Source organism: Stigmatopora argus, chromosome 2, assembly GCF_051989625.1.
Source record: "Stigmatopora argus isolate UIUO_Sarg chromosome 2, RoL_Sarg_1.0, whole genome shotgun sequence".
Taxonomy (NCBI): domain Eukaryota; kingdom Metazoa; phylum Chordata; class Actinopteri; order Syngnathiformes; family Syngnathidae; genus Stigmatopora; species Stigmatopora argus.
In genome coordinates, this window is record NC_135388.1 from 5,819,924 (window position 1) to 5,843,366 (window position 23,443).

The window sequence follows — 23,443 nt, forward strand, 5'->3', positions numbered from 1 at the left end:
CACTGCGGTTCTTGAGGATTGGTTTCGACAACCTTCTTCAGGACCGTCCAGAAAACTATTTATTTATAAGCAATCAAAAAGTCAATTTCCCATAAAATGTCCCCCTTGAATGAGTAGACAATTGAGGAAATGTAGTCAAATGCCTATCCCTGGACATTCATCTTGAACATGTGTTAGGATAAATGAGTCTGACTTCTGTTCAAGAAAGCGAGGAAGAAATATGAAATAAAACCACAGCCTGTCCAGAGCACGTGACCTCATTTGCCATGAAGGCCTCTCGATCTTTCAGATTTCCACTGAGGGGTCCCTGTTAAATGGGCAGAGTGCGGTTTTACACCCCTGCCCCCCACTGTGTGTTAATGTTGTGGGACAAAAAAGTCTCATCTTGGTCTTGGCCTGAGGAGATCTAATGGTGGCTTTACAAGGATAATTAACAAGCCATGAGCGAGGTAATGAACTTTCCAAATGTGCTGGCAAACGCAAAAATAAATGACACCCTAGCGAAGGCATTAAAGGAAGTGTGAGTGTACTTCAGAGCCGTCCCCCGGGACCGCAGAATGAATTTGGTGCTCGCTATCTTTTCATTGCCTGACCTGTGAGAGTTTCCGCCGGCCAGCCGCCTGCCCTGGCCCTGAGTATTGATTGCTATTAATTAGTCCTCTTTGCACCTGTCTCCAAAGCTGCTCCTACTGGATTTTTACAAGCCACGCACATCTCCTATGGCCACTTGCATGGACTAAATTGGCATTTTATGAATATGAATATCATGCAATGCACCCTTTGCGTAAGGGAATGACACTGCAACTTTAGAAGTAATCCATTAAAAGTAGTAAAACGCAGAAAAATAGAGCCCTCATGTGTGGTTGTATATTTGCATTAAGAGGCTTGAGGACATTCCCATAGACGCAACATATTATAAACTCCTGGAACCTACTCCCTTACTTTTAAATATGTAAATGTTAAATTTCAAATTTTATTATTCTGTAAATAAACAAAAAATACTTCAATAAGTCACAATCTTTCCAAATCCTGGATGGACCAGTGTAAATGTTGGAATGCCAGAAATGTCACTGTTAATAGTGTAAATCCATTTACCCAAAATTCCTCAACGCACCTAACCCTGTTGGATTGACACTGTTTGTCTTTTTTGTACATGTTTTAAAGTTGAAAATTTCAAATTTTTACCACTCTGATTATGCATCATTGTGAATCTGTAACAGGGGAAATCACTAATCACCACTATCCTAATTTATGTTAGAAGCAAGGAGACACTCAAATGAGACCGGTAACTACCCTGGTCGCCATAGTAACAAAAGCCAGACCATTGGCCCAGTAGTAAATAGGTAGGGATAAAATCTGGCTCACTTGCATTAACAGCCCCCCTTTAACAGTCTAATTTCAGTAAAACATAAGTGATGTTAAAGCAAGAGCAAATACTGGAAGGGAAATGAAGATTAAAATGGTTTGGATGTGTACAAGAAACCCATTTGTATGTACAGTGGTGGTAGAAAAATGCTGGATATTGAGTTGGGGGTGTGTGGATGAATTAAGGGAATACTTGTAGATAACATTATTTACAGGAAAAATCAGAAGAAGCGAGAAGAGAATGATTTGCTGTGGTGATTTGTGAAAATAGAATAAAGGCAGAATGGTGAAGATATATACAAGTGTGCCATTAGTCTTAATCCTCATGATATCATATCAAAGACCTGTTAGAAAGACACCAGAGAACTATTATAACTAGTGACAAAACATGCTATGATGTCTCCTTTAAGCTATGCACATAGAAATGAAGATCAGTAAAGTAATCAAAACACTACAGTCATCTGACAGTTGCTTGTCACCAGATGCCTTCTCATTCCCTCCCTGTGGTATATTAAAAACTAATAGATTTTTCACAGAAAGCATGTGCTGTCAACACTGATGTGACTCCCCCAAATATAACATTCTACTTGCATCGTATCTTCCTTTAATTTTTTATTACCATCCTTCATTTCATCTTCTCTCTCAAGGCTGATAATTAGTTGCTACAAATCGTATTTTCTTTCTTTGTCATAGTTTTTTTTTCTTTTTGTTTAAGTTTATTAATTTTTATAAATGCTCATAGGGTGGTAAATATCTTTTGTTTTCACAATTTCAACCCCTCATGCCTGCTAGCTATTGTCGAGGAGGCTTGGTAATAGTAAGTGTTCATAGAGCATGGACAGCTGCACCCGATAATAATAAAAATGACTACCAAGCCGCCGGGTGCATTTCAGAGGCAACGTAATGTTCCAGGCAGCACAACAGAGGAGTTGCATTTCTTATGGACTCATTAACAAAGCATGATTATTAATTAATTTATTTATTTTTGGATGAACCCGCAAGACTTGCCAACAAATACATTTGCACATGAAGGTCTGTGGAATACGTAATTGTATTTAGTTTCACATTCTCCATTTTGGGATTAAATGATGCCTTCTGCTTTTCAATCTAGTCGTTTTGGGGGGAATGGTAATGTCCACATGCTTCTGCTATGTGATTGCTTTAGAACGTTTTTTTAGGAATTTATTTTTCAATAAAAGACAAATTTAACTTTGAAAAAAACGTTTACGATACATCATTTGAAAACAGGCCCCCAAATTAATGCAAATTCAATGTTGATGAGCAACCAGCCTGTTCAGGTTTTAAAGAATTAAAAAAATATATGTTAAGTTGGTAGGAGTGAGCTACAATCATTGCTGTGAGTGAGCAATTTATTTTTGAATGCGCACACTTGCAGATAAATTGATCTGAAATTGTCCTAGGTTGTAAACTGAAAGCATCAAAACACAGAGCTAAATGAAACCTTCCCATTGAAGGGAATCATTTTTTCCCGATACCCATAATTAAAAACCCTTGATGAATTTTTGCGTCATGCTTGTTGAACGCTGTTTCTTTGCAAACTTTTGTTGAGTTGAATGCACAAACAACAGTATTGCCTGTCTTAGTCAAGTGTACTACCGAAATTAATTGGTTGAAAATAAGTGTAATGAGAGTAACATCCTGCATAATGGCCTAGTATTTCTATGTGGGTGCAGACTGATAATAATTGCACAAAAATAAACATTTCAATTGTCAGTGTTCCAGTCCAACAGCAGGCTGTGTACTTGTTAATTATCCTTACATCTAGTCCTGTCACACTTGTATACAGAGAAAAGATTGACACCTTTTTCAAGAGTCAGAGGAAGCCCACATATGACGAACTGGCTGTTGCAGTTTTTGTCCACCTCCTAAAGTGCAACAATTCAATGTTTAATAAACCTTTAATTGATATCCTAGAATCTCATTCCTGTGCTAGCCGTTCTCAAAACTGTCCACCACAGTTGAGTTTTGCTAGGTGGTAATTTCATCGCACAGAGGGGTATTCTGCCTTCATTTGCATGTAAAGTGGAACACGGTCCTCTGATGGCGTGAGGTGCCCCCAGACAGTCGCTCCCGTGTGGCCTGCCAGACTGCGCCAGCCAACGGCCTTCACTTATCCCATGCCTGCTGGGCTGGGCTATGACAGCACACTGCTCAACATCTTAAGGTCCTGTCAATCTGCAGAGAGCCCGAACTGGGGTCACTCTTTTGACGAATATGTTGGCAAGGACAAACGTGAGCATTTGGCAGTTGCTCTCATTCAGTCAGAAAGACAAAAGATATGGAGATATTAAAAAGACTTTAGCCAGGACCAGTTATGTAATACCTTAAAAAAATATCACTTATTACATGGTAGAAGCTTCTTTTAGTCTTGGAAATGTGTCCTTAACCAAGAGAGCCTTCTCAAGCGGTTGCCACCTTTCAACTTCTCACTAATGACAAGGTGATTACGAATGGCTAACTCCCTGGTCGAGAGAGTAAGTGAACCATTTCCATACCAAAGGCTGACAGCTAGGTCAACGTAGAAAGTCGATGGACATTTCAGAAGCATGAAGATAGTTAAGGAAAGTAGACTGTGTGCCTGCCGACCTATTGTCAGTCTCCTCATCATCTCTGCCTCCAAGCTGACAGTAGTGGCGACCGAAGTGGGACCCCGACTCGGAGATTGTGTTTAGATAATGGTGAACTCCAATCATAGATAATCTGGCTCCCATCTTTTCTTCACAGACAAGGTCAGAGGGAGAAGATTCCCAGGCGAGGCAAGGACGCAATAGGGAATGGGGGTGGCTGGCAGATGATTTACTCCTGAGATTCAGTCAGCTGCCTCTATCACTCTCTGTTAACTTTTTCATCGTGTTGTCGTTGGCCCTTTCCCTCATTTCGCTTTCCATCTTTTCACTACTCCATGCCTCGCCATCACTTGCTTCATCTTTCTCCTGGCATCAGTGTACCAATGAGATTGCATAAAAGAAGAAAGCCAATAACGAGATAGAGGTGAGGAGAGAGTAAAAGGGGTTGACATTTTCTCATTTTTGACCCATTTTGGATTGAAGCAGATTGCAAAGGCTTTTGAATTGAGATGTATACCTTGTCCATCCGTCTGCAGGCAAGTGCGTCAGTTAACTTGTGTGTCTCTGACTGATACATATGGGAGAAAAAAATCAAAATTGATAAAAGATGACTAAGATGTGATGGTCAAATTCCTCTGTGTCACTGTATCTAGGTCATCTATGGGACAGAAATATACTATGAGTAATCAGTTTTGACCATGTTTAGATTGTTTGAGACACATTTTTTTCTTTTTTTTGTCTTTGACACCTTGAAAAGTTAGGCCACTATTTGGTGTTATGAATAATATTTTCTATATTGACATTTTAGAATTAGAATTGTCTAGTTAATGAATTGATAAGCTAAACGTTTTTGTAGATTTCCATTCTAATCAGAAAGGCTAGTCTTTTGAATACTTTCTGGTTACATCATTTTTTCAACCTTAACCCTAGCTCTTCATAGCAGTTGGCTAAATGTTAGTTATTGAAGTAACAAAACCCAATAATTACAGTATTGCCAAATGTCCTTGGCCCGTGACTCTTGCTTACAAAGTGTTTTTGTCTGCATCTATCGGGTCTTTGTGACTGATTTCAGAATCGCCATTAAGGAGAGACATTGCTGGATACATTTTAATCTTGGTCTTGCCTAATTTGCATATCATATTTACATATTTATTCTGGTCTGCCTTAAATTGCTCAAATTATGCTAGATTTACAGGTCGGTAAAGCTAGTGTCAACCCATAAAAGAAGACAACATGAAGGAATCTTGAACTTGAGACTGACTTCCCGTGGTGTTATGCCCTTCATTTCCAGTCTCGAGAGAATTGCCGTCTTTGGATTGGGACACAGCTATTGTTCGCAGGCCATGGTTTTCTGCACTCTAGCATTACTTCTATCACCATATTCTGTGTGGTGTAGGGGCCCATGGGAAAGCTGCTAGAAAGGGGGTCACCGCAAGATTGTAAAACACCTGAAGCCTCATGTTTGAGGAAACCCTAGACCTCTATACTTCTTTCACTGCTGATGTAAATGTGACCTCATCCTGAGGGTGAAAATGTAAAAATCAACAATCTAGTGGCTCCCACTTGGAATTATACTTAACTAGTACTTCCACATATGAATTTTGTCCTTCGGCCTGGCTCTCTCTCTCTGTCTTAGTCAGGCCTTGCTGTCTATTTCCCTTTAACCACGCACAGCTTCATTGTAAATCTCATTTCATTGTCAGCCATGACTGTGGTTTACTTCCCTTGCCAGGCAGCCGACTTCCTGTTGCCATTAAAGCTCAATATCTCTGCTGGGGCCTGTCTGCTTGGTCTTATTTCAATCCATGCTGTTACTGAGCCTGTCCTTCCATATAGAAACTTCATCTAACAGACGAGCCTGGGCTGTGCCAGGCTAAAAGCAGTCTGTATTTCATTCACACTGCCTGTTCCTCTCCGTTCTCTTTCAGAGAAAGAGAGGTAGTAATTGATATTGGGATCCATCCATCCTCGCCTCTTAAGCCTCGAGATCTAATTTATCTTGGTGAGAATGCCAATTGGCTCTCAAACAAGCCTTGTCGATCAGACTTTGTCCATTTTTAAATGTCCATTCATTTGTGTCACCATGACAAAAACAAGACCAATTTCGGGTGTGTGTACCCCAATGAAAATGAGCCATATGGTTTACACTTGGGACAAGTAAATTACCAATGTGGCTCAGTCTGATTGCATCCGAAAACCACCTCGAAATTTGAGGAGATACGGACTTGTTCAATTACAGTCAATTCCACTCTACATTTTTAACTGGCTTGTTCTGAATTGATCTCCTTTGATGGCAGTCACCATGTAGTCAGTCATGATATTACCATTTCTTTGTGGGAAAAGACTGTGTTCCACCCATTCGTCCACGAATGATTTTTTTAAAAAGATATGTGAAACAGTAATAAGAACAAAAGCTGTGTTTTCATTATGCAAAAAATACATGGAAATTATGTTGTCTGAACAAAACCAATATTTTTACTCCATTCTTAGCCTTGTAATTAATAGTAATAAAAAATGTCATCTTGACACTTGATACATGCAATAACATAAAAAATGGATGGGACACATTAAAACTTAAGACAGTTCTCTTGTGACCCATATTGTGCATCAAACGGTGAAAATAATAAAATCCTACAAAAAAGGTGTTCATCTTGTCTTAAGCAGGCTTTTTGCCCACATTTGTTAGTTTGTGTCAATGCCTTTTTCCTGACGCCTCAAGCAGAAGGTTCACCGTTTCTATTTATTGCCCGCATCCTCTTTCAATTTTCCTCTGTGTTTCTCTCACTTGTCTTTGACCCACACTCAGTGACTGTGAACCACAACAGACCCTTTTTTGCTGGCACAGATGGGAAGTCAATAGAAGCAAGTGACCTATTTTACAGGCCGCACTGCTAACTCCCAGTGCGTCTCAAGTGAGAGGCGAATATTAAGGATTGTGTTTGTACCACTGAGTGTGCCTTGGTGTGTCTTTTTTGTTTTTGTTTTTTGTTTAAGGTTACTTACCTCCCCGTCCTTCGCTGTCTGCTGGCTTCACCTGGATGGGCCGATTCATCTGTAGAGGGGGGAAAAATGGAATGGTTAGCGTGAAACAATGGGGGCAACTTAATTCATCAAGAGGCTAAAGATGTGAATGGTAGCTCCTGGTGTGTCTCAAGTGCTTTGTTAGCTAAACACAAAAATCCCAGCCAGTGGGTTTAATTAATCCAGGGTATCGCCTTGTGAGATGCCCAAATTCCTCCTAGAGTTCCGCAGAATTTGCAATTTTCAATGACGGAGCCACACAGAGTGTCAGATGGTGGTTGGAGATTAATGTCATTACATCAGCCACTCCTGCACCTTTAGCCAGAGGTCTTTTCTGGACCTGGCTCTCACTTATACTGTTATTTCCCTGCTCCAGACTCCTAGTCAACAGCTCATCCTTGACCCTCAGCAATTCCTCCTTTTACCTGCCATTATTCATTGGTCATGGCTCTCTGAATCGCCACCAATATGCCTCTACACTTGTCAGCCTCGCCCAATTGGTAGCTCGTAAAGGTTTAACAGTTAGGATTCATTAAAAAGCATTTGCATTCACTGCATGGAAAAAGTTCTTCCACGCTGAGATAAAAAACACAATTTTAAATAGTATAAAGTATGTTAATTCACCGTGAGACATTCCCTAAAGTTTGGATATAGAAAAATAAGTCTCCTACATCTCTCTCTCTCTTTGTTGATACAAGAGGAGAAAACTACAGTCAATGAAACACACTTTTGATCCTAAAAATGGTACAGACTGACTGCTTTTTAGTACCCAGTAAAAAGAAACTGTAGCTTCACTGACTAGGTTGCATAACATCAACATTAAATTAAGTTTGCCATGGAACATATAGGGCTATCCATGTCTCTTGTTCATTCGCTTTCTTCCAGCGTCAAAACATATTCTCAGCCGAGTACATTGTGCCTCCGTGATACCGTGTATCTGCTCCCATATACGTGTTAACCAGACTCGGCTCTATATTTAGTTGTACTTTCCCGGGTCATGTCAACCACTGTCAAGCTCTGCCCTGCCCCAGGCCCCGACACCCACTGTTCTGTTCTGGCTGGGTCCGAGTGATATGTGCTTGCAGTGCTTTGTGCTAATTACATGTATTTGACTACCTGGCGGTAAAGGCAATGTATTGACTCATTGGTTTGGTTGGAAGGACTGGCAACAAATCATCTAACATGAGCCACTGTGATATGGTGACTGGAAAAGTAATGGCGTTTACTCAATTTGGGAGAATATTAGTCATCTTTGTTTGAGCGGCATTACATTGTTGGAGAGTAAAGTTCTGTTTAAATAAGCAGACGTGAAAAACGTGTGGAGAGAAACAAATCTATATAGTGTTCAAGTCTTATCTTTACTTGGAGGACATTGTATCTAATGCCACAGCCATTTTTGATTATTCGATGATGGTGATAAAGCCTATGTCTGTCTCTGTCTGTCTGTCTGACCACAGCCTACATTTTGATTTTGCTCCCGAAAAATTGTGTTTATGATAAACACTTCTTAATACACTTAGGTTAGGTTGGCTACTATTTGTGTGTGTGTGTTATACATGGACTAATTTAGGTCAGCTCTAATCCTGCAAGTGGTAGCGGGTGTCACATTTGGTCTCGTATTGGAAATTAAAGTGAGCCTGAAGTCCCTAAGTTCTCTCCACTGGGTGATCAATCAGCTTCCAAGACTTTTAAATGGCAGCAATTGGGCAGGATGCTTCATTAATGGCCTTGAGCCATGCTGCCCTACCACCCAGCAACAAGAGTCATTAGCCATAGCCAAAGTACACTTGAGGTTGCTAGGCAATAGAGTGAAGGTGCCCGGTGGGCAGACAAAACGAGCTGGCCTGTCGGTCCGCCGGCAGTTTGCCAACCAATTGGCACTTCTTTCTTTTTCCCTTTTTTTTCTCGGCTAGGTCTAAGGAGGTCGTGGTGCGAGTGAGCAAGAAAGATTCTCCCTCTTCCACTCCCACACCTTCTAGCATGTCCTACTTTCCTGTCCCTCTCTACTGACTCTGACCGGGACTTTTAAGAACAAGTCTGCTACTTCAACTTCTGGGCCAACTATTGAATCATTGCTAGCACGCACTTTCTCATGGCAGCAGCTCAATCTGTTTGCTCTTACTTGCAAACAGCTTTACACAGGAAAAAAATATGTACCTACTCTCACTGCAAAAAATTAGCATACAAAGAATGTGCTTCTACTATAAAAGAGCTCATCTTACTTAAAAAAAAGGCATAATAAGGGAGACAGTTTTCACATGTTCAACTGACAGAATGTATTTGTTTATTGTAAGCAGAAAGTAACTACACTATAGATTTTGAAGTGGAAATGTTTCCAGTGCTTGTATCCCTCACAGTAGCACAAAAAGTCTCAGGGCTCAATAACAGCAGGTGGTTTAGGTGACATTTTAATCCCTTATTACAGTGTAGAGGATTAGCCAACAGATCAAGGCTGAGTTAATTATATGAATTCATCAGAGGCTGGGCGAAGAGGCAGCCTGTGTCTCCCTTGGGCCAAGCAACAACCAACCACCAACCCTTGCTCTCTCTCATTATGAAGACAAGTCACAATTGGTCTATCCAGAAGAGCTTGCTAATAAGGATTTTACTGTCGCAAATCTGCCAAAGGCTGGATTTATACGCATGGTTTAAGTAACAAAAATTTGGCCCAATTCAGATATGGGTCATGGTAGTGTAAATATGGAGAAAATGCATCTTATCTGACATGTTAAACATGTGCAAATATACATTTCACGTTTTGCCAATGTAAAAGCAATTTCAGACAGATCAGATTAAACTCGTCGATTTGAATCCGAGATTGATGATAGACACTTCATAACAACACTGTGAATAGAACCTATGCAAAAGCACAAGCCATCACCTCCCAGACTAAGTGACGAATCCACTTTTACATTCTGATATATTTGATGCACCCTCCACACATCAAAATTAAGGACAAACACATTCTACAATCAGTGTTCATTTAGAAATGTTATACATTATTCTGTCATTGTCAGTTACCTCTTTTGGAAGTGGTAATTTCTATCAACACAACTGGATTTTGTGACTGTTGCCCATTCTATACTTCGTCACATCACATCTCAGCAGCATTAACATTTCAAGCCAAAGTCAACTTAGCTTAGTTTTCATTCAAAATATATGCGGAAGAAAACCTTATTACCCCGGGATCAATTTAGATCCCTGGTTTTTGATTACTTATTTGCGTTGGTTTTCCGGGCACACTTTCCAAGTCACACATTGTGCAACTCGTGAGAAAAGCAGATATCCCAACGAAATCATAGGTACGCATTTCACCGTATCAATCCAGCCTCCGTTAAACCATTTCTATTCCTTTTCTGGTTTGGGCCTTTGCGAAATAAGCCTCTTCAACATCCGGAAGAAATGCCGCTGGTTTATTCATTTCTCAGATGTCGGGCCAAAGAGGATAGAAGCCCGACATCACCCCACCCACACACATACACACACCTCCCACCTATCCATGTCTTCTTTTATATTTGTCTCTATGTGCCCTTTTGGCCTCCAAAACCAATATGCTTTCCTCCACAGCCCCTTAATGGCTTGATCAATGGTGACAAATAGGCAGCTCATGCTATCCTGCCTGGGAACTCACAGCTCTGCGCCTATGCCAGAGCACTTAGCGAGGCCATCTCTCTCTTCATCCCTTTCATTTTTCCCCACTTTTTTTTTTTTAGATTTTTCCCTCCCCACTGTCCTCCACATTTCCCTCCTTCGTGCTCTATTTACTTTATGTCCGTACATTCACTTTTTGTCTTTTTTATCCCCACTGTGCAGCGGTGAATCTATATTTTTCATTATTTTACGATGAATAAAACGGTGTACGAAGACACGGAGGTTTTGAAAAGCAATGGTGTGGAAAGGAGGAGTTTGGTTGCATTGTTCACAGAAGAACTGCATTTTCCTGGGGGTGTGCATGTGTGTGTGTGTGTGTGTGTGTGTGTGTAGAACAGTGCAGCAGAGAAGAATTGAGGCAAGGTTAGTGTTGGCCTTTGACCACGCTTGATCATGCTCTGTTTAAAGAGCTTCACAAAGTAAATAATGCTAGGGCTTTTGTTTTATTGTATCATTTTGACACAGTCTGAAACATGAAAAATGCTAATGCCATTCCCAAGCACAAACCTTTTATACCTCAATGAAATCCTTAGCTTTTTACCACCAGGAAACGATTCCAAAGCGACTGAACTGTGCTATCAAATTAGTAAAATATGAGCAAATGTGTCAGCTGGATTTGTTTTCTAATTGTTTGCTGCGGCTTATCCACTGACCGTCTTTCATTAATAGGCAACTCTTGCATGTGCTGACTTAGAATAAGCAGTTGAGATAATTTCCTTAAATGCTGGAATAAACATATATTTCTGGGTATATCAGCCTGCCCGTTATTTTTCTTCTTTAACAATGCCCTAAACTGTCTTTTTTTTGAACTGTTAAATAAATCTGTAGCAGTCGTGATAAATCTTTCCCCCAGTCCTATTATTCCCAAGTTTTAAACAGCTGCACCAATCATGGTGTTGAATGACATATATAATGTTCTTTATGAAGAAAAACTGTCTCCTGGGATTGTAAAGTGAAGAAAAAGTACATCTTGATATGCTGCCAATGGCAGATAATGAGACTTTCTAAGATGCATTCATCAATTTAGGTGGTTAAAGTCATCAATAATAGAAAGCATGGCTGATCAATTGATTAACCATAGGCAAATGTATTACTCTGAGTAGTATAATTAATCATTTAAAAACTGCAGTTTTCAAAAAGTGACCCGTACTTTTTAGCAGCAACTTATAAATGATAATTTTTTTGTTTTGTTTTCTTTAAGAGGTTGCAATAATGACTTTAAATGATTTCTTACTCCCTTCACTACATTTTTAAACAAAAGCCCCAAAAATATGTACGTTCATTGTTGTTATACTTTACGCACTCTGTACCATGTACATTGTTGATGTGGCATTTCTAAGTCATTTTATAGCGTAATGCAAACATGAGCCTCCAGAAAAAACTGCAAAAATGGCATTCTCGCCTTTGTGAATTACCGGTATATTTGTCAATTAGTCAAGTGTACTCATGCATAGCGCTCCTGTAGCCTGTACAACACAAACCACAAATAACCACCTCAAAACCACCACTCTGTTGACGATTTCAAGCAATGGACAATGTGGCATTTATCATATGCTAATGCTGCTCATTAATCCTAATCTAAAAACCATTCATTTTTGGAACCGTTTTTCCTCACAAGGGTCATGGGGGTGCTGGAGCCTATCTCAGATGAATACGGGCACCAGGCGGAAGACACCCTGAATCGGTGGACAGCCAATCGCAGGGCACAAGTAGACCGACAACCATTCATGCTCGCTCACATTCATACCTAGGGCCAATTTAGAGTGCTCAACCAGCCGACCCTGCATATTTTGGGGATGTGGGAGGAAACTGCAGTGCACGGAGAAAACCCACGCAAGAATTTGCAAACCCCACACAGTGAGGACCAAGCTGGGATCAAACCCTCGACCCCAGAACTGTGAGGCCGATGTGCTAACCACTCGTTCACCAGGCCGTCATCTTAGCATTAATAAAAATAAAAAAGAATGTAAAATATGTATACTCGATGATTGTTTAGATATTGAAAATGTCACATAGTCACGTTGCCGAGCAAGTCTTAACACGCAAAATTGAAAGTGGTATTTTCCCTAGCATATTGTCGGAAATGGGCATCCTGAGGAAATATTTACTTGGTTATCATGCGTTGTTAGGTTTGGTCTGCAGCAGCTAGCAAAACAAATGCTGCTGTGATGCACTGCTGCTGAACACTGATGTTTCCAATGAAACTCCAATTTGTGTCAATGTCCGTGGTTGTTTCTCCGCAGTCCGACTGCTAGACAGCCAAACAAGTTATAGTGGAAACAAAACTTACTCAATGTAAGAAACAAACAAATTTATGTACTTATGTATTTTTAAAGCCATTTACGCCTCAGTAAGCACTCATTTGTTTGACCTGTCTTATAATTCCTGCTGCCTGGCTGTCTTTTCATTGGAGCTGCTGGTGCAATTTACAGCCTTCAACACTCATTAAAGGTGTTTAATGCTGACTGACTTTTCTTAAAGGGCCAACAAAGAGCCGATGGCACTTAATAAGACGGAGAATCCTTTGTAAAGCAAATTTTTGCACTGAACAATCATTAGATCTTTTGTTTTATTGATGCTTCTTTATTATGATGAAATCTCACATAAATATTAATACATTTAGAACAATTCAAGAGTGAAAGTCAATTTGTATGTTGTTACTTCAGGTGTGTATTTTCCCCAAATAATTTTAGAAAGCTTGAAAAATCTCTTTTTTAGGACAAATATAGGTATTTTTTACATGATAGCGGAGCAGTAAATTTGGAATGACTTTGACAACTATTCTATAGGTTGCACCTGTGAATTGTTCGATGGAAATGGCACAGCAAAGGACTAAAAGACAGATACTTTGTGCCCTTTTTAATGTCCTGGGGGACTTTTAGAATAATCTTCATAGCCATTTGCTGAGCTCAGGGCAGTGTAGACATACATTCTGATGATAAATGGCATTTTTCCTCAATAAAATGTTTAGCATTATTGCAGTATAGTATATGCTGTCCCATGTTATAGCAGCAAATGATATATTTTTGTAATGTGAGTCCTATTATTAAGAAAAAATGTAGGATTATAATAATGAATCAGTTTCATCCAAACAAGAAAGTAGTGTCTATTTTCTCTTTAAAAAGCATTTTGCTTTTCACTATTTTCCTCGTTATTTTCATCCAAAATATTCCCATTCAGCAAGTAAAAATATGATCCATTCAGATAATGTAGCTGCTAAAAATAAGCCCTGGTTTAAAATACAATTACCTCCCTCAGGGACTATTTCCCTGACAGGTAAGCTCCTACATCGAGCATAGGCTTGGCTGTACCAGCCCAAATTACACCTTCCATCACCCATCACTCACACATCAGGACACCCTGCCCCTTATTCCGGCGCGAAAGAAGAAACCGGGCCATCGCAGCAGGAACGTCGCTCTCTCTCAAATTGGAGCGTGTGTTCACCGCTGCCTCCTTGCGAGGCCAGGAAGTCGGGGGAGTTTTAGTCGGCCGAGTTTGTTGGAGCAGACGGCAAACATACAAGGAGGCAATGTTCCCTCTAATTTTTCGTTGGTCTGAGCAGAAAGTCAACCTCCCTGAGCGCACCGAGTACCAGTGTGAGCGACATCATCGGTACTCGGATGATTCGCCTAAAGACGTTTCGCCGATGGACGTTTGACAGACGGGCAGGTCGCCGAATGAACGTTCGGCGGAACGTCCATTCGGCGACCTGTCCGTCTGTCAAACGTCCGTCGGCGAAACGTCTTTAGGCGAATCATCCGGTCACGACATCATCATTGCTCGCTATGGGCACACCAGTATCACAACTGCCACAAGCAGGTGCATGTCAATGTTCCCTCTAATTTTTCATGTAAAACATGCTGTAAAACACGAAAAACATAAGTGGACAGAGCTACTGCCACTGGCTGCCGCTTAAACGGCGCCATCATGTGGAAAGGGGTATAAAAAAAAAAAAAAAAAAAAAAAAAAAAAAAAAAAAAATCCGATTTTTTTTTTTTTTTTACTGCGCGCCATATAATTGCTGCTGCGCAGAGAAGACGAGAGTAGTGCGCAATTGCGCACGCGCGCAGCTTAGAGGGAACAGTGCAAGGAGGGCTCGGTGTCAAGTCCAAGGGGAAGGGAATGAGATCTGACAGCTGTTAAAGTGGACGGTGGAGAAATTTGGTCTACTCCTAGCACTTCGCTTTTAAATTCTGATTCAAATCTGAGAAGGCATGGACACTCTAAAGCAGGGGTGTCAAACCGGGCAGTGGGTGCAGGTTTTCATTCCAACTCAACAAGAGGATACCTTTTGCAAGTGTAATCAGTTAAACAAAGTCAAGTGCTACTTATTTTAGAAGACACCTGATTGGTTAAAATGTCGGCACAGGATCGGTTGGAACAAAGACCAGTACCCACTGCGGCCCTCGGCGGAATCGGTTTGACACATGCTCTAAAGTTACTCAAAAAAGTATGGTGATGTGACATACCAGTTCATATGGACATTTTTCTAAGTATCCTTATTATCCCAGCATCGATCACCATTAAATCTCAAAATTATTTTGAAGAACATATTCCTTTCCTTACCGGTTTAACGGGAGTTAGCTAATGACATGTTAGAATACCAACAGCCAATTTTAAGTGTTGTGGATATTTATGGTACATATGTAGCTAAAACTTCACATTCAAAAGTCATCAATATGGAATTGTTCAGTAGGAACATAATTAGATGTGAAAGGAGACAAGCTAATGAATACATACTAACATATTATGCACAAAATCAACATTGTCATTGTTAAATTCAGTAGGTACCAAAAGGAAGTTTAATGTCCATTTGTGTTATGCACATTTGCTCTACAAAACATTGAATGGTTATGTCCATCACCATATTTGGCCTTTAGCATAATTAAACAAAAATGCCACTGTCAATCAAAAAGCTTTTGTGCTTTACTTCACCATGTGAGGGAGCTGGAGCCAATTGACTTTGAGTAAAGGGCATGTTACACTCTGGACTGGTCATAAGCCAGTTTTCGGACATTTAAACTTGACATGAATATTTGGAATAACTGAGAAAACCCACTCAAGGAAGCTGGGAAACACACAGACTAAAGACAAGAGAAAATTTAAACCTTACGATTTGAAGGAAGAAAATCGGAACTGAACATGCAAGTATGTCATTGACATGACTTTTGCAGCTTTCACTTTCAAGTCAAATTACTACACACCATCCTAATAAATGTCACCAGCCAGATCGAGCAATTATGTAGCACGATGCAGTCCATCTTTTGTTTTAATCTCTTTTCTTTTTAGTTTTGTCTCTGTAATCTCCCTCTCATTCCCTGTAATTGCCCACTAGGCAGGAGCGTTGACATTTATTTATCTCTCTCTATCTGTGTTGGCCCTCAGAGAGGCTGCATCGCTTTGGCACCGTCATCCCATCCAATTCAGTTTGTGAGACTGCGGGACAAGCCCTCGCTCATAAAGGTCCTATCTTAGCTTAATTTTGGCTGGACTTGAGGTGGTAGGGTGGGCGCCTGGTGACAGAAAGCGAATGAGAAATCGAGCCATCATGTTATCCTCTGCTCCATAAAGCCTCTTTTCTTTTCTTGTACTGGAGATGGATTGCCGCGGATCTCCATGCACCCATCGGCCAGGCTACTTTATTACCTTTACTGGCCCATTTTTGACTCCCTCACTCTTTCACTCTCTAGCGCAGGGGTGACGATTGGACACAGAGCGATAAGACTAACAAATTAGTCAAAGTGTCAGAGAGTTTTATGAGGTCTGCTCTTCTGAGGCGACTGCTCTCCCTCTCCCGTCTCTTGCTCGTTCTCGCAGGGGACGCCTTGCCAGGGCATTCCGTGCAAAGTATTCGGGAAAGGAAGTAGAAGTACCGAGGCGAAGGGAGACCGAGAACTCTAGACGCAAGGAAGTAAGATTAAAAATATGAGATTAGAGGAAGAAATCACTGTTACGAGAAGCTCGGGGATCAGTGAACAATGGAAAAGTTAGACTTTTTAGAATTAGAATATTGAAGTGAGATGAGGAGTAAATTACTTTGCATAATAGGGCTGGGACTCTGTGCAAGGGTGTGTTTTCTTTTCTTGCAATACATTTTCGTAACTGCACAAAGCAGCTCAGATTGTGTAGAAAATAGATTAGAAATATAATCATGTCTTTCCAAACTAAATCAGATCTGTTAGGTCTCCCCGTCTCCAAGCTCTTAGGCACCTCTATTCTCAGAAACAAATACAACAACAACTATCTAACTGGAAAGATGCTAACTGTTCAGGTTGATGTATTTAATAAGAGTCAAAACTGCTTTGTATCTGAGTTGTTTTTGTTTGTTGTTTGTATGTATAAAAGTGATGAATACAAATGTCTTGACATAAGACAACAATACAAAACAAAACCACTTTTGTGCTGTAATGCTGTATGTTTATCCTGAGGTTTCAACAGTTACAATATGTAGTAATATTTAACCAAAGGAAAATATTCATTGGATGTAAAACCAAATATTCTCTATCTTAACACTGTCTTTAATATGGATTCATTTCCAGTTAAAAGCCAAGTGCAGTTGCATCTAGAATATGTATTGTATCTACGTGAATACTAATGAAATGATGATGAAATCCGTAAACATCCTCTCCAGCGAATACATCCATATCGCAGAACGTTAGGTTAACAGACACAAGCCGTGCACATAAACCCAAAGCTATAACAATAACCTGGCACTTCCCTGGGTGCATCAATCACTCCACAAGGCCACATTGCAAATATTTCCAAGCTGGGCTTTGTGAAACGACTGCAGCAGTTTACAGAGAATGGTGAGAATAATAAATGTAAAACAATGATGGATCATGCATCTGTCAGATGTGCATGTACTGGATTATGTATTTGTCTTGCTCTGTTCCCATCATGTGTGAGTGATTGTATCACCCATGCATGCAGCCATGATAGTGGAGTAAGCACAAATAAACCCTCTTCACAGATTTAATTAGCCCTACAAACTTACTTAAATAACAATTAATACACTTAATGTTATAGTTCAACAGCACCCCTAATGATAACATTTAACATCTTTCACAGGCAGAATACTTGACTCTCGTGACCCCCTTTGAAAGGGAATTTATGATAGAGGTGTCGTTTAATACCACATCTGTTTTGTCTTAGCCCATGTACATTTACTTAGAATGCTAAGTAGCTTGGCTGCTGAAAACAATGCAGAAATTACTGTATAATAATCCATTAGTCTGGGACGGCCATGTGTTATCAAAACAAATGAGGGCAAAAAAAATCAAAAATGTGTTGACTGAAGGCAAAGGTACATGTGCATGCAAATTACCACAGAATTGCCGGAGACAGGTGATGCAAATTAAGCCATAGTCAAGAGGCCACTTGTCAACTTTGTCAATGTGATTGAGGAAAAAAAACACTTATTATTGCGGTACTCGGACGTTTCGTCGAAAGACGTTTGGTCCCCGGACGTTTGGTAGAACGGACGTTTGGTAGAATGGACGTTTGGTCGCCGGGTTGTTACTGTTGAAACCAGCTCTCAGAATTATAATCATGAGAGAGAGAGTGAGTTTAATATCTAAATATCTAATATCAAAATATCAACAGTAAACTCTGTCATAATTTGACAGCGAGCGAACCCGGCGACCAAACGTCCGTTCTACCAAACGTCCGGTCGACCAAACGTCCGGTCGACCAAACGTCTTTCGACGAAACGTCCGGTCTCGATTATTACAAAGGCAGAATATGGATACAGTTGACGCAACAATTGCAATCGAATTTAAGCTAACGGTCACTAATTGTACCACATGCGTATAACTCAAAACATTAGGTTAGAGAAAAACCAGCAAAGCCATGCAAGTGTGTCTCAAGACCAGACTCGGTGCAGACGGCTGTTTTGGAAAATGATCACATCAATCGAAATGATAGATAAAAGACCGGGGAGCAATTGATAAAGTGCCACAATTATTTGGAAGATGAATGGCTGAATTTGCTTTTGAAATTGGACTGAATCTCAGAAGCAATGGAACAGAACTCATCATCATCAATGAGGCTGCCGTTAGATTGCTTTCTGTCACAGGCCAATACGGCCGATTGGATCCATCTGCCAAAGAGGATCAAATGGACCCGTTTGCGAAACATCAGAGGCTGATGTATAGTGACCGCGTGTGGAACATATCACGCTGCAAATGAGCCATACATCACTGTGCTTGCTGTTGTGTGTATGTGTGTTAACACTTGACATTGTGTCTAAGTATGTTCAGTCGAAATGATGAAAGATATACAAACAAAACATGTAGGCTATTGATGGAATGCTTTGTATATAATGATGGGAGCTTGAATTAGGTGTCACATTCCTGTTTGCTTACAATATGTGCTCACTATAGGCTATTAGATTATTAGAAAATGCTGTATTTCTTGTTTTTACATTGTGTTTTATAGTCTTGCTATGTTCAGGGGTTGTTATCTTAGTTTGTGGATTGTTTCTGCGAGTGGAAAAGGGTGTATTTGATTGAATCCTGGACTTGTAAATTGCGAGTAACATTTGGCCTAGCACGTTCTATTATTATTTTTTTAAATTTATTTTAATTTGTTCAAAGGTATCAGTTATCATGAAAAAAATGCAACAAGCTATATCACATATTACAATATATGAATCAAATTATGGACACCAGTGCTTTTAGAGAGATTTTTCAACTCCTAAAAAAACTATCCACATTGCATACCAAGCATATTTAATTTGTCAATCTGCTTTAACCAACACTGCATATTGAATAAAAAGTGGACTCAGTCCGAATAGCCGATGCATATATGTTCATTCCAGATTAAACCGAAAGTTAATTTATATATATATTTCTGAAAGGTTCTCAGTAAAAAACATTATTATTGTCATCCTTAAAATTGGTAGATTCTATGTACACACACACACACACACACACACACACACACACACAAACACACTCATTGTTGTGGTGCATGGTGTCAAGTTAAAGCTCAGCGGGGTCCCACACTGTTACAGATACAAGACCACACCAGTGCCAATAGTCCACCTGCCTTGACAGCTAATTAGGCCCCAGTTGGAATAGAGAGGTTGTCTTGGGCATGACGTGGAGTAGTGCACAGTGACAGGGCATCACAGGTTAGCTGGCATGACCAAACTGATGAGGTTTGCCCCATCATGTTGTCGATTGGAACACTTAACCCTGGGACTATTTGCATGCCATGATGGTGCACTCTCATCTTTGTTAGGCGAGCCTTCAGTCATTAATTATGCTCAGGCAACTTCTATTAGCCCTTCATTTAGGCTAATCAACAAGCTGGAGCCTCTTGCTGACATCATTAGTACTGGGAACAAGAGAAGGCGGCAGTTATTTGTGATCATAAACACTTTCTTTGACCATATCATGCATTTATGCACTAATTTTAAAAAAGTTTGGGATAGTTGGCTTTCTCTTTATAAAACCAATTATTTTCCATGTGAGCTTAATTTCAGCTTCTATACACCTGAATGTCACAACATCCGTAGTCTGTTACCTTGTTTACCACATTTGAGTTAGCCTAGGGATCGTGAAGTTGTGTAGTAAAATGGGGTTATGCATAAATTACTAAATCTTTTAGCATAACTTCTAGTTGCGAAGTGTGATAATGTACATTAAAGGCATCGAGTTGCAATATATCAAAATGAATATTGCTACCATCAATGGCAAGCAATAGAAAACTCCTGTATAAAATTGGGCTAACAAATAAAGTACATATACAATGACCTGAGGCAGAGAGACTGGTACGTTTTTAACAAATTCAATTGTCGGCTGTTTTATGGACCAAAAGGGCACTTTCTATAGTTTATAAGATATGAATTTTGTTGGGGGAAAAAAGCACAAGAGGGAAGGAAAAGGTCAAAACAGCGGCAGAGGACACTTTCATTAGCCTCATGTGCACTGCTTCGACCTGACCAAGAATGCACAATCTCGGCCAATTACTACATCCCCAAACTTGTCCTGAAGACAGCCTTAAGCCCTCTCTGTTCTTTACTTATTAATCCCCATGCAGGCTCACGATGTATAGTGTCATGTTCAACTGTCTGTAGTGAAAAATCCATGTCATCTTATCCGCCGTATTCTCCCATCTGACTTGCGCACCTTCCTTGTGGTAACTGTTGCTGACCGCTGTGCTGAGTTTTCTTGTTGGGAGAAAATGTAATTTAGACAGCCATGCATGCACTGCTGCTCCCTGTGCGAAACAAGACTTGAGAGTTCTTGGCATAACGAAGCCTAGATGGTGCAGGCTTTGTGTGCCTGTGCAGTTCTACGACGGAAAGTTAGGGCTTATGTGAGCACTTCTTAAAGAATTCTGACTACATTGGCAAAATAAATCACAGGCTAACTAATGAGACCCCCCAACACGGGTTGTGACAGGACATTTAATAAAGCTCAGTTTTCATTGACATTTCCATGTAGCACGTTTGGATTTTTTTGTTTTATTTTACGCTCCCACAAATGTGCATGCTATTACGCTCCTCAAAATCTGATAATTAGATGATATCAATAGTGTAAGAACTGCTTTGACACATTAGAGCAGCTGGAGTGGGGGGCAGTTCTTAAATTTTGCACTATTAAAATACATTTTCACAAATTCTTCTCTCTCTAACTCGGAAAGATAAAAAATGCTGGGTCCAATCGTTCTTTCTTCGCTCGTAACATGAAGAGAACAATGTCAAACATGATATATTTCTTTCGGTACTTTCTTAATCATCATCAATCCAGTTGTATTGTGCTGTATTATTCAAAAGCACTTTTGAACTAAACTGTATTTTCAGCAGTAAAATGTTTGGTTTATTCCTGACATGCAAAACCTTAGTAACAATTTACTTCATAGGTTCAAAAGTAAGCAGCATTATAGTTAACTGTCTTTGAGCTAAGGGACTCACTTCATTTGGGGGAGAAAAAAAATACATAAAATGTTGCCCAAAGTAGGAATACTGAAATATTCATGATCTCCCCCAATTTCATCTCAAATTGACTCTGTGTATAATGTTCGGTTGTTTAATTGAACGGAATATGAATGTACTGTGGCAATTTTGTGTGAATTGCAGTATAGTGCTTATTTGTACCCACTGCCATCTAATGGAAGAGAATTTCAAGTTATTGCTATACATCCCAGTTTTAGATACATTGATCTAGTTGTAATGATTTTTTAATTTTTTTGCAAAACTAAGTGAAATTGAATAATTTCTCAAAGCATACAAGTGTGGAATGGGTCCCGTGTTTCCACGTTGTTTATGGATTATTTTTTCTTGTTTTTCCCTACATTCCGAAATTATTCATAGTGAATCATTTGTTGAAATGATAAAATGGTTGTTTAAATCTGCCCTATTACTGACTTGCAACCAGTCCAATGGGATGTACCAAGGGAGAGAGCGTCTGCAGCTCACCCAAGTCCTAATGACAACAAAACGATAGAGAATAAATGAATTATTATCCGACAATATATAATTGACTGTCAGTCAAACATCTGCATAATTAGAATTCTGGATAAAGTGCCTGTATTCAATTTCATTATATTGTGTTAGTACACCAAAACCTCTGATGTATTTATGTTTGCTGGATCATTAGTAAGCCTGAATACACACAAAAAAGTCTTCATTCACTATCATGTATTTCATGTCAAGTGTGCTTTGGTTTTTAAAAAAAAAAGTTAACTATTTCCTCACTCTTATCAATGCTAGTAATGGGATAAGGAGAGCTAAATGAGCAATTGAGGAGAAGGTGGGGGTGCCGTTTATGTGTAGAGAAGAAGGGGGGTCCAAGTGGGCTTGCTAAATGAGTGGCTGCTCATGCAAATGAATGCTAATTTATGCATACATGGCAGTGGCGGTGCCTGAGGCGACTTTGATTGGCAGTTGCAGGTCTGCGTGTGCGTGCTGAGGAGGGACACTTGGCTGTGGAGTTGGGCAGGGCTTCCCGTCCCAAACACCCATTCCCCAACACTGTCCATTTTTCACAAGAATCCAGCGATAGAATCACAGTATTTCCAATACAGTAGATGGCTTCCAAATGGCAAGCAGGGACTCCCAAAACAACAAAAACAAAATAAATACCTCACGCATGCGTACAAAAGCCCAGCCCCCTCCAAATTATCTGTGGCTCCAAGCAATTGAGGCCATCATCATAAAATCAATCATATACTATGCAGGCATGTGTGGTGAGGGTGTGTGTTATCATCGTCCTGGGATTGTTTACGTCAATTCTAGGCGGGGGTTTATGAATGTCAGAACAACGAAAGTGTTCAATGCGACGCTTTTCCTCACCATGGGTAATTGGCTCACAGTGATTATGTGAGGTAATTGGCAAAACAGGCTAAAGAAAGACATCTTGCAGCCCTGTAAAACATTTTAATATTTTACCAATGAGGGTACCTTTAAGTTTTTATGAAGTCTTCCAAAGGGTCGTTCTAAATTTACGTTGAAAATAGGAGGTGACGCCATTTGTTACTTGTTAGAAACCATTTGTGGGTTACCATATTTCCTCAAATAGAAGCCCTGACCCAATTATTTGCTGGGTGTTCCAGTTGGAGTGGGCATCCAATCTCCTTCATATGGACTGCTCATTTTTCCCATGAACAAAAAAACAGTGTGGACAGTAAAAAAATAAAAAAACAGTAGGTCATTATATATTTTCGACCTGCAAGTTGAGTACCTTTTTTTCCAAGCAGCACCCTTATCCCTGACACTAGGGGCATGCATAATCAAAATAAACATATCCCTCAAATATAGGCCTCCATCGTGCTTTCCCATTGTTAGAAACACAATTGGCAGCAACTTTTGT

At 40.0% G+C, this 23,443-nt stretch overlaps 1 protein-coding gene and 1 long non-coding RNA gene across 12 annotated transcripts in view; one reads left to right on the top strand and one right to left on the bottom strand.

Moving 5' to 3' along the window:
* Positions 1-23,443, top strand: part of LOC144070657 (uncharacterized) — a 196,255-nt gene that overhangs the window by 93,430 nt on the left and 79,382 nt on the right. The window lies entirely within an intron of this gene.
* The window catches only part of celf6 (CUGBP Elav-like family member 6), a 128,522-nt gene that overhangs the window by 37,127 nt on the left and 67,952 nt on the right, over positions 1-23,443 (bottom strand). For all 11 annotated transcript variants that reach the window (XM_077595054.1, XM_077595052.1, XM_077595051.1 and 8 more), the window contains exon 3: positions 6,957-7,005. In XM_077595054.1, coding sequence (XP_077451180.1) covers positions 6,957-7,005 — 49 coding nt within the window. The remainder of the gene's footprint in view (positions 1-6,956; positions 7,006-23,443) is intronic.